At 35.2% G+C, this 12,547-nt stretch overlaps 1 protein-coding gene across 2 annotated transcripts; it reads right to left on the bottom strand.

Annotated features, from left to right (window-relative positions):
- Positions 1 to 617: 617 nt before the first annotated feature.
- LOC145641649 (chloride channel protein CLC-b-like) lies at positions 618 to 7,098 on the bottom strand. 2 transcript variants are annotated; one of them, XM_081692516.1, is made up of 7 exons: positions 6,693 to 7,098; positions 4,847 to 5,151; positions 4,562 to 4,762; positions 4,274 to 4,451; positions 3,306 to 3,838; positions 1,036 to 2,194; positions 618 to 942 (listed from the first exon to the last, which is right to left on the bottom strand). In XM_081692516.1, exons 2-7 carry the CDS (start codon positions 5,080 to 5,082, stop codon positions 835 to 837), a joined length of 2,415 nt encoding a protein of 804 aa, XP_081548642.1. In that variant the 5' UTR covers positions 5,083 to 5,151; positions 6,693 to 7,098; the 3' UTR covers positions 618 to 834. The 2 variants fall into 2 exon arrangements, with proteins under 2 accessions (XP_081548642.1, XP_081548643.1); XM_081692517.1 differs by having other exon boundaries at positions 4,847 to 5,148.
- Positions 7,099 to 12,547: the final 5,449 nt, after the last annotated feature.

Genomic DNA, 12,547 nt, shown 5'->3' with positions numbered 1-12,547 from the left:
GGACGTGTGCTTATTCTCAAGGTGCCAGAAGATATGCCTCACTTTGGGTGATACTTTGGCTTTCCAAATTTCCACCCAAGCTTGGTCGAAGTTATCTAAGATGCACCCTTTCCCAAGAATATACGACAATTTGACCAAGTATTCGCCTCCTTTAGAGTAAGGCCAAATTAATTCATCTTCTATGCCACGAAAAATGAGGCAGTATACTATGAAACAAGGAATTGAACTATTAGAATTGATAAATTGGACCAAAAATTATCAACTCACTATTATTTGCCTTTTTCCCTCCGCATATTGCGCAGGGAGGAGGAGAATTAGGTAACACTGGTCTGCTTAAACTACATTGACAGAAAGCAGACCAGTAACAGGCTGCTCCAAGCACTTCTCCGAAAATGGGACACTATGATCCTACTGAAAAACACATCCAGGAAGGACCGTGAAATCAACAATTACATGCAGCATTGACTATTCTTCAATGTGGCTATGTATGAGCTCGGTTGCTTGGGCATATATTGACAAGTGTATTGTGATATAGAACAAGTAAATCTTGGGAAATCAAAATTTTCATACAAGAAATATGATACAAAGTAGATGAATTGCTGCTGCTGCTTTCATACTGGTAAATAATTTTCTTTTATAACTAGTGAAGATGTAATGTTTTGACGAGCCTACACAAACATTTCCTTAAAATGTACAAACTTGTACGCATTGTATAAAATAAAGAATGCAAAATATTATGAACAAAATTATTAGCAAAAGAATGCAAGATGGAAACTGTGTATAGAATGCAATGGATATGTATCGATCCCAACCAATTCGAGTATTTGAAAGAGCTCATTTCTGCTTTTCTCTGCCTTTGCTCTTCGCTACATGAGGGAACACAGTCTGAATATTATGCGCCCTCAAATCTTGCCTTGTTAAGATTCCGATTACAGGATATATCTGCACAATAGTAAGCACATTTGATTAGATATTTTGATGGGTTTCAGAAAGATGATAAACTAAATTATACTCTTTTAACATATTGAAACTTACCCCAGCTCCTTGGTACTTTGGTACAATGAGCAAATGGCGAAGAGCAACCTGCCTGAATAATACCATTGCCTTTGCTACCGACATGTCCTCTACCACGGTATAAGGAGTTTTGTTAGTGAAAGGATTGAGATCAACATACATCTCCATTTCATTCTTTGATATGGCTACTTGTTCAAAGTTGAGGTCTCTTTCAGCTAACTCAACCCATGTAAATCTCTGTCTCACTTCCCATTCCTCTGTTCTTCTTGGTTGCTCCAAAAACCACTTTTTCTTTAGCACGGCTACAAGGTGAGCTCTTAAAATTAGCCCATGTAGCTCCCTTGCCTTTGTCCCTCCGGCTTCACTTGATGGGACTGTTACATCATCATCTATGACAGGGAAACCATTGTGTGTAGTGTTTCTCAGGACTTCTACAATGCGAGATACCTTTTCAATTCCTCGAAGACTAATTAATGGAGGCTTCACATCAGCAAGCTCTGCCACAGTGATATTCCTCATCCATGGTTCAGGGTTTGCATCTAAGAAAGGTAAGCCTTTTAACTCTAGTATGATCTCATAGATACTCAGATTGAAGCAGTCTCCCACTGACTTTGCAATGAGAAGTACAAGCATTGTTACCGGGAGTAACAATAGGTTGTTGGTGAGTTCAAGGAAAATTACACAAAGCGAGACTGTCATCCTCATCGAGCCAGCCATGAGAGATGCTGCACCTAATACTGCATATAGCCCACAATCAATCTTTGTGTAACTTCCCATAGCAATGCCAAGTAAACGCCCATATGCTGAACCGATGAGAATGATAGGTAAGAAGAGTCCAGAAGGAACAGCAATGCCAAAGGTAAAGAGTCCCAGGATACAGTATAGTACAAAGTAAATTATGAGCGAGGATGGGTGAAATTCTCCTGGAGTATTTGTAGAGAAGATGTTTCGAACAGCATCATCATTGGTGGAAAAGAGTAAGCTGGCAAGGTCATTGTAATAGCCTTCTGGGCAGTTGAATCTCTTGAAGTTCCCTGTTCTTCCAGTAGTAGAACACTGAAAATTTGATATAGATGTATCGCATTTTGTGCAACCCACAAGAAAGGGCAGTCCATACATGCACACAGAGGTAAAAACTGAGACTGTAAGACTTAGAAGAATCTTTGCTAGCTTTCCCCTCCTGCAGAATGACAAAGAAATTCAGAAACACTGATAAAATCTCAGAAGTATCTTATTGTATCTTTAGCCCAACATTGGATACGTGTTTGTTGTGTCAATTATGGTTCAGCAAGTTTAATCTGGAAATTAACCTAAACTCCTTCAATATAAGTAATAAATCAAGGAAATGGCACATAATAGCAATGAAATTCACATTAGATTATAAAATAGAATATTCCATGTTGAAAATCCGAAGAAATGGATCTTCATTAAAAAGGTATAGATGATAATGAGAATTTGTGAAGGATAAAAAAGGTATTTGAGGAGGGACTAGCCATTACCATGGGTATAGGCATGGAATTTTCTTCACAAACTTACTTAGAAAATCATTACCACTATTTATTACTAATTACCAAGCGGCCATTAGCATATGTTAACTAGAAATAGATAGAAAAATACTTCTTATTTGTTTGTAGGATTTTGGAAAGGAAAGTATTCAGGCGACAACAGTACAGTTGTTTGCAGTCCTAGTCTTTTTTGCAGACCTGTGTGATTAAAAATTTGTAGGATATTGCAAATAGTGGATAAATCTCACAACTACAGAAAAATTGTTAAGAGTCTAGAGGGAAGGAATCTGAGTGAGAGAGACTATGGCCCAAGGGATTCCTTCTTGATTAATCTATAGATGGTAAAAGGTTTATTGAAGGTGATCTCAGTACTGAATTATGTGAAGTAAAGCCAAAATTATACAGATAATTCTGGAGACTTTCTATGCAAAAATCACACGTGGAAGTTTCAGAATTCAAGTTACTTGGGAACAAGTCTTTAAAAGTGATTATGCTTTATGCAGAGTAATTCGCCAATTTGAGAAGAAATCACAAAGTATTTGACAACTCTATAATTTTATTAGAGCTGGATGTTTTAAATTTATCATACTTATTACTCTGGAATCTAGTAGCATTGTTTGTAGTTTATTTCTCAAACATTAATTCATTATGCATATTGCATACCAAACCAACGGAAAACGCTGAATACTGTAGTATGAAAAAAGTGGAATCATAGTGTCATCCTAAAATCAGGATCTATGAAGCAGATATTAGTTCAAATTACTGGAATGGGATTATAGTGCTTACTCATTAATGAGACTGTAAAGTCTGAGAACTTTGTGCAGGGCATAGTTGTAAAGACTTCCAAGAACACCGCCAATGAGTCCTATGAGGGCGATAGGGATGATATCCATCATGTGGTAGCGCACAGTAACATTGCTCACATCAAACATGATGAGTCCACCATTGCCAAACAGCCCACATTGTCCGGAACTGCAGAATTCAATGAAAGTCCTGAGCACTACAACCACAACTGCTGTGCTAAAGAAAGTTCTCCAAAGGATAGCACTTCTCCACCATGTGGCCACTTCTTCCAGAGCGAACAGAACCCCTCCCACTGGGGACCTAAAAGCTGCACAAACTCCTGAAGAAGCACCACAGGTGATCAGGTCTCTCCGATCCCTGTCATTGTTCATGATACGATACCACCTCCATTTGACACGATGCTTATCAGTTCCGCCCTGGCCAAGTAAGGATGCAATGCATGCTCCAATGTGCACTAAAGGCCCTTCTTTACCGAGGTCTAACCCAGCAGAGACTGCACCAATGCTCCCAATAATCTGACATAAGATAAGTAAAGTCTTAAGCGATTGTCCACATGGTGAAAAATTCACTCCTTGAGCCCATATGATCATAAATTACAATTTTAGCTTGCTAATCCAAATGGAGCCTTTTTTCCCCCATAACTTACATCTATGACATAGATAGTTGATTTACACATGCAATTGTATCTAGACAGCTAGACTGTACTTATTTCAATACGGTGAAGGACCTAGAATGGAATTCGATGATTTTGTCTTTTGGAACTAAATTGACGATTAGTTACATCCTAGAAGTCCAATTACGGGGATCAAAAGTCAAATACCATCCAAAGTCAGATTCATATTCTGACCCTATTAACTTAAACAAGCAGCATGCAAAGTGGAAGCTTTAATGGAATGATGAGTATTAATCTCAGAAAGATACATGTACATGAAAATTGCAAACAAACTAACCTTGACAAACAAGGTTGCTGCTCCGTACATGTTGGGAGTATCAATACCATTAAGGTAAGCTTTGATTTCAGGTATACCAGGCCCAGCAGCAGTAGGGGCAAAGAAAACAACTAACACTGTTGCAATTAGTGTCAATAAGAAGTTAGCCCCTGTCAAGGCAAACAACCCCGTAATATACCTGCACCACAATGTTATTTCCTCGTGAGTTCGTGTATATGATTTTAGGCTTGTTCATGACTTACTGGCCATATAAAGGAGAAAGAAACAACAGTAAATTCGTAGGAATACCTCTTTTCCTGAACATATCCAGATACAAGAAGCAATTTGTATCCAGCAATATTCTCAACAGCAAGATTAATGACTGTAGCAATAAGACCGGTTAGCAGTCCCACCAGAAATGCAAGTTTCCATTTCAAAAATACATATTGTAATACTTGAACTTTTGACCGGCTTCTCCAATCCTGCTTGAACAAGTCATTTTCATTGATTCTGCAATAGCATCAAAAGAATCTCCTAAAAACAACAATACTTGAAGACAGCAAAAGATGGAAGGGTAAAAGACAGGAAGCATACTCGTAATCAAGGCTCTCAATATGGGAAACCTTTGCTCCCACCATAGCTAAGTGGCTAGCAGAGAGCGTTCTGTTTCTCCTTAATAAGGGTTGTTGTAAGCTTTCTAGGTCTGCTTCTCCATTTGTGGCTGCTTCTGCTTCCCTATTTAGTGCAGTGGCTAGCTCACTCGCGCAAGTTGAATCATCTATTGAATTTGAGCTGGCATTATCTGATGGAGGTTCTCCAGTTGCTTCCATGATTATTCTACTTTTGATGAGAATAAGACTTCAGTTTTAAACTGCCTCTTCCTTTACATCAAACTTCTACTGATACAAATAAAATAGCTCCTTTTAGTAACTTTCAGATATTCACACATTATGTATGTAATTACTAATTAGTTAAATGTCATATAAAGTTGCATTGCTAATGGAAAGTGGAGTTTTGACATTTTATTGGTATAACATAAAACAGACTATAATATCGTCGTATTAATATTATAAAGTGATATTCTATACAACAGTGTACATTAGACTTACTTCTAATTTGGATCAGAAGCAAAGTAGGCAATTAGCTAAAATTGCTACCATTGGTAGTGCTAAGACGGAAGTACTTCATACTGTGTGATATGGCTTACATAGTTACATCCTACTTTGATGATTGCTTGAATAAACTGCATTTCTATCACTTCATCGTTGATAGACTCAAAGACTAGTACACAATTTTCAATTTCCGGTGACACCCTACGTTGATGATCACAGAAAGGGACGCGTATACAAGGAAAAACATACTTGATGAAGATTATAAAATGCAAAGTAGATGTGAGCAAAATGAATGCTCCGTATTATACTAATACTGCTTGTGAATTTTAAATCTTTGAAAAAACTATGTGTATTATTATACTTGATGAAGACTGCTTGAAACAGAACATGCTTATAATAGAGAAATTTGTGAAATTTTCAACAAATATTTGCAAAATTAACATAACATTAAAAATGTGAGTACAATGAAAATTATAAAATGTGACAACAGACTTGGTCGGTAGTCTAAAAGCTAAACCCAAAGTCAAACTTAGCAATCAAAAACAAAAATTGTGAAAAACTGAAAACGGTGAGTCAAAACACATCTACTGTATTTGAATATTAATAATAAATATAATACACCATGAAATTAACATTTTAAAAAAAAAAAAAAAACTTAATAATTCTGATTTTATTTTACTACTTGAATTCAGCAATACAACTACCTTACCTATATTCATGCATATATCCGCAAAAAGATCATCAAAGTTTACCATAACACTCTTTTCAAGAAACTGTAGCCTCTAGGGATCCATTTTGTACTCGGATACGGGTATCTAATAAAACAAGACTTTACTCACTTGATAAGACGTACAAATACTAGGCTTACAGATTTTGAATCAAGGATGGTTGAAGGGGGCGATCCCTTACCCTTTTAATAATGAATCAAAATAATCACCACGAGGGGCTCCAGTATTTTCCTTGATTAAAAAAAACAGTAATTTTCACCAATTTATCCATTTTACAATTATTCCTTAAACTGTGAATTTAGCACACTTTTTGAGATAGATTCGAACATGAATCCTAAAACAACCTGCCATTTCACTTTATTTTAAAATCACAAATCAACAAAATTATCCTAAATCCATAATTCAACCTAGTAAGAGTAGTAACACTAAAATTTAATATAACAGTCACAGAAATTACAAAAATCGATCCAAAACAATTGCAACAACACTCTTGATCATAATAGTAATCTCAAATCTCCATTACACAGTTACGACAATCTATCTTGTACCCGAGTACACCTTATAAGCCGTAATACAAAATCAAAGCAATACGAAACTGACCTTTTACGGTGATGAGCACAAAATCGTAACGAGAAATGAGATGGAGATGGATCTAGAAAGAAAAAAGATGTTTGTTATCGAAGACAGCTCGTTGTCGAATTTCCGCAATTAGCGTCACTTCACTAATCAAAGATAAATACAAGTAGATAGAGAGGTGACTAGATCAGAGAAGATCAGACTATCATATGAGAGAAGAAGGGGGACTGCTCTTTTTTTTTTTTTTGGGTTGCGTACTTGCGTGGGTGGCGAACCGACCACGTCGTATATTTATGTTTCATTTCTGTTTTTATTTTTAAATTCAATAATAAATAGCCGTATACAAATTTTAAAACAAATTAATTAGATTTGACTGATAGAAGAAATTAAATAAACATACACAAGATTTTTTTTCATTATGAATGATTGAATAAAAAAGAAAAAAATGGGACATATAAAATGTGTTTTTTTAAAAAAATAAATGTGCGACTTTTATTTCATAAATTCTTATGTGTGGTTTGATGCATCGTTAATTAATGGTATGAGTCGTATGATAACTTTATATGTTGTATAAGCCACATTATGGTTCATGGTGAGTTGATGATAATAAAATTATAATTTTCAAAAAATTAATGTTACTTGTGTAATGAACTAGGGTAATTCTTATAGACAAAACATGGCTACTGATTGGTTTAGTTAATCTATCACATCCCTCACATGATAGTCCATTGAGATTTAAATGTTGATGCTACTTGGTCCCATACCATACACGAAATAAGTTTCACTTCAAAGAAGTGGCTGATGAAATTCGAACCCGTGATCTCTTTGTTACGTTGGCACGTGTTGTTAGAGGATCAGACTTAAATTAATGATTGAATATCAAGATCGGTTTTATACTTTGACACATACCATGTGAAATTGTGAGTATGTGTGACGACTCTAATAAGTGCAATAACTATCCATACCTACTAAAATCTCCGGTCATTACTAATCTTTTCCCCAAATATATGTATCACTTGCATAAGTACGGATAGTAACTACAAAGTAGTATTTATGCAAAATTGATTTCAACACCCTAATATTATAACTTAGGTACACCTAGCACCTTGAATTTTGACTAGCCATTGGCATACCGCCAATTACTGATTAAGGTACAATGCACATCATTAATTTCTATTTAATAACCAAACATGTCTAATTTTGAGTGCTAAAAAACATATAGAACCTACTAATTATATTGCATGTATTGCATCCTCAATCAATAGTTGGTGGTGTGCCAATATCAGGACGTTGAGTGCTCCCAAGCTATAATAGTTTTGAGTATTGAGACCAATTTTACTAATACTTTCTTCAGTTTTTTTTAGGTGACACACATTCCTTTTTAGGAAGTTTATTTTTCGTTGATACGTTTTCTTTTTAGATAAGTTTTCTACCTTACTTTTTAAGTATACCTCACTTGCTTTATAATTTCTCTCATATTCTCTACTCTCCTTAATATGTGTGCGTAAATTGAACGTGTCAACTAAGGACCTGTTCACTTCAACTTAATTTCAGTTTAGTTTAGTTTAGTTCAGCTCAGCTCCAATCAGTTCAGTTCAGCTCCAATCAGTTTAGTTCAGTTTCTAAATTCCTACTCTTATAAAATATTCAGTTTAGTTCAAATCTAATTAATTCAGTTCAGTTTAGCTCCAATCAGTTCAGTGCAGTTTAGCTTAGTTCAGTTTTTAATAAATGTGAACATATCCTAAATAAAAACGGAGGAAGTAATATTTATGAAGTATTAAATTTGGAATAACAAATTTTTGAGCATTTCTTTTAGGTGGTTAGTGGGTAAGTGACACGTGGAAAATCAAGGGATCTAGATTTAAAGCCACCCACATGGAAGACACTTGTAGATGCTTGGAGCTAAGCACATGAAATTAGATGGAGATTGGCTAATATTATGTGAATTCTCTCTCTGCCAGATAAGCACAATTAATACTCGAATGAGACAAATGTTCAAATCTGAATGGATGAGGAAATTAAATCTACGGTGGGAATTTAATATGGCTCTTCAGATTATTCAAGAGGTGAATTACTTATTTTATCCACTATGATTGATCACAAGGATAGTCCTATTTGATGGGGAAATCATGATTTTCTTCCTTTATACATCAGCTTTTTAATTGTTTTTCTTTTTTGGTTTGTAATAATAGAATTTTATAGTTTGGTAATCATGTTTGTTATTGTTTCTTTTTGCCGACAAGTAAGAGAGGACGGTTGATTTCGAAAATATAAAATCTTAGGAATACGATTTGATATGAACAAAATTGTTTTTCTTTTAGTGTGTAATGATTGAATTTTATAGTTTGGTAATAATTTTTTAATTGTATTTAAGCTGAGAGATAAGAGAGGACGGTTGATTTTGAAAATATAGAAGCTTAGGAATACGATTTGATCTAATGACTTAAAATATACAAAGTATAATTACAATTTTTTTGAAAGAATAATTACAATTTTTTAAATTGGACAATGTTATCATCATAACGCTCATAAGACCATCTTGTACATGTACCCAAAAAAAAAAAAAAAAAAAAAAAAAAAAAAACCTTGTAGATCATAAGAAGTGAGAAATTGAGATAGAGTCTCATGTTGGATTATAAAATTAAATGATGACACGATAGAAAGTTATATTTGATAGGAAACCAATGAGGATATATCATATATGAAAAGGAGGAGCGATAGATATACTACATACTTGTATGTAATTTATGATTTATTGGAAAATAAATTGACAAAATTAGGCTTCGTTTGGTTGCTATGGGAATTTACTTCCCATAGGAATTTGTATTTCATGTGAATTAAATTCCTACATCAAATTCATGAGAATTGCTTAAAATTATTTGGTTGACATGTGGGAAGTTGCAAATCATGGGAATTTTGACTTACCTAGGGGGGTTGGGTAATCAACTTCCCATGTTTTGTGGGAAGTCACAATTCTCATGAATTTGCAATTCCCTCATTTTCACTTTTTAGTGTCAACCAAACAACTCACCCATTTTCAAATTCCCATGATTTTTGACTTCCTCCATTTTTTGTGTAACCAAACAACCCCTTAGATTAGTTGATTAGATACTTACGAGTATTTTAGTGTGTGAGTCCATTTGATAAAATAAAAAAATTAAAATTTTTTTTTTACTAATCCTCGATCGAACAAAATTTAAACTACGATAACACACACGGAGTAGTTGAGATTATTACAGGAACACCAATTATAATTTACCTAATTTTAAAGCTACCAAATTATGGGGTAGTTATCAACTCAAATGATGCCTGAGATTATTACAGGAATACCAGTTATAATTTACCTGATTTTAAAGCTATCACATTATGGCGTAGTTGTCAACTCAAATGATGCCTTGAGTAATTGTTAAGTCACTTAAAACATATAGAGGGTTGTTCCAAAATCTTGTTTTCCATTTACAAAATTGCAATTGCTTGTGTGTCCTTTGTTGGGTACTTGGGTGGGTTGAGCGAGTAGACTCAGCTGTCGCTTTTAAGTTGGAGTTGTACTTCGTAAGTGAGGTGGCTTAGATCCATAAGTTTATTAAAAAGTTGCGTTTTTTTTTTTTTTCTTACTTCACATTTCAAGATTCGTGTGTCCATTTTAGGGATAGAAACTGGTAGAGGACGTTGTTGTAGACTTGTAGACTTGTAGGTCCATTTTGTAATCGATCATTTTCTACGTATATTTGTTTTCTTAGTATTTGTCAATGTAAGATTTTGACTACTTCCCCATGTTTTTTTAAGTGTTACATTTTGACCGGCACATAATTTTAGGCAAGTTAATTGACTTAAATAAAATAAGAGGTAAGTGGGGTAGTTGGAGTATTAAAAAATTGTAAAAGAAAGATAGTGGGGTTAATAGTTTATTGAAAAGTAATGAATGTAAGAGGAAAGATATAATAAAAAAGTAGTACGGAGTATTGAGTTTGGGTGGGGACCATGTGAGGAGAGATATATAATATTTTAATGTATCTTTTTGCCAAAAAAAGAAGTGTAACACTTAAAAAAACACGGTCGAAAATGAAAAATGTAATCAATAACTTAGTACCGTCATGTGAAAAATTAATAAGATGTATAGTGTATATATAAGATGCCTTACTCAAAGTGTATGTCTGAACAATGTTACTCAAAGTTAAGGTGTGTCAAAAAAAAAATTTAAAAAAAAAACATATTTATATCAAAGCTAAAAGCTGACGAGTACTCCCGGGGTGTTAAATAAGAGAACTAAATGTGGAAATTATACTCCCTCTATCCCCAAAACTTCGCCCCTTTTGGCCTAATTTTAGGGTATGTTCTCATTTACCGAACTCAGCTGAATTGAATTGAATTGAACTGAATTGAATGGAACTGAACTGAACGGAGCTGAACTGAACTGAGTTGAGCTGAACTGAACTGAACTGAACTGAGTTGAGCTGAACTGAACTGAACTGAACTGAAATGAAATGAATATTTTATAAGAGAAGGAAATTAGGAGTTGAACTGAACTGAGCTGAGCTGAACTGAACTGAACTGAATTTCAATGTAAGAGAACAGGCCCTTAGTCTCAAAATAATCGACCCATTTGCATTAAAATACCCACCAATTTACAATAATATTTGTGCAAAATTAGCTTCCCCAGGCCATATAAAATTTTGCTTTTTTTTTTTTAATGTATTTTTAATATTTTATCTCTCTACTTTTTTACAAACCCCATGTAAATTTATCTTTTCAGTATGTTTTTATTTCTTTTTATTTAAGTTTCTTAATAACCGCGAAATCAACACAAAAGGGTCGAAGTTTTGGGGACAGAGGGAGTGATAAAATTAACATTAATTACACCGATCGACGTGTGATTTTGTTATGCATTCCACTAGTAGAAAAATAGCAATAGGCAGCCCCCATATGGCATCGGTTCAGGCCAAACCGGTGGCCAAAACCGGTCTAGAAATGGGCGGGATTTTAGAACATGAGAAAAGGCACCGTTTGGCCTAAACCGGTGCCAAAAATAAAAAAGGCACCGGTTTGAACCGGTGCCAATTGAACCGGTGCCCTTGTTAGATTTAAATAAAAAAAAAAAAAAAAAAAAACCGGTCAAGCTTCTTTATATTCCTAACTGATGTGTCCATTTTATATAGTATTTTACCCCCGTCCCTTGGTCATAATTAGTAGTGTTTTTGGCTCTTTAGAGCCACTTTTATTACTAATTTGTGTGTTCTAGTGTTTTCATAGTTTTAGTTATATTTTACAAGAAATTGCACTCTTGGAGCATTTTCCCGGGCCTTATTGGATCAACTACGGAAGCTAGAAGAACACGACCACTTTTGGAGCCCAAGACCGGTGATTAAGGGCTCGGTAATCGGGATATCGAGGTTTGGACCGAGTATTCAAGACCCGAAGAGGAGATCCGGATTGGGCCGAGGAGTCGAGCCCAATCGGAAGTCCAAAGCCTCGAGGAGCCACAAGGGCCCGATCGGGCAAGTTTAGCTCGATCGGGCAAGATGCGTGCTGGTGCGTGGCCCAAGGCGCGCCCGATCGTGCGAGGCTTAGCACGATCGGGCAGTGCTGTGAGAAGACCTGTGCGAGAAAAAGGCGGGCCCGATTGGGCGGCCTCTAGCCCGATCGGGCGCGTGTTTCTGGAAGGGTCTTTTGACGAGCAATTAGTTTCTAATTAGGAGTTGTTTTAGTTTTGTTTTAAGTATGTTTTTAGGACGATTATTAGGGATCATCTTCTCTTCCTCTTCTCTGAATCTCCTTCTCTCTTAGATTTTCTCTCTCTACTTAGTTTTCTCTCTCTTAATCTCTCCCTAAACCTTTGTTCTTAATTCTTTCATTAATTCCATATTTATTTTTGGTAA

The sequence above is a fragment of the Chenopodium album genome, chromosome 8 (genome assembly GCF_948465745.1).
Source record: "Chenopodium album chromosome 8, dcCheAlbu1.1, whole genome shotgun sequence".
Lineage (NCBI taxonomy): Eukaryota > Viridiplantae > Streptophyta > Magnoliopsida > Caryophyllales > Amaranthaceae > Chenopodium > Chenopodium album.
Note: the sequence above shows the minus strand (reverse complement) of the source record. Positions and strands in the feature narration are given on the sequence as shown.

What these genes read in the sequence shown, in the direction of transcription:
- LOC145641649 (XM_081692516.1), bottom strand. Translation starts at nt 5,082, where the DNA reads ATGGAAGCAACTGGAGAACCTCCATCAGATAATGCCAGCTCAAATTCA. An exon ending in ATTGAGAGCCTTGATTACGA is followed by an intron (nt 4,763 to 4,846) that starts GTATGCTTCCTG and finishes ATGCTATTGCAG; the next exon opens with AATCAATGAAAATGACTTGT. An exon ending in CAGCAACCTTGTTTGTCAAG is followed by an intron (nt 3,839 to 4,273) that starts GTTAGTTTGTTT and finishes ATCTTATGTCAG; the next exon opens with ATTATTGGGAGCATTGGTGC.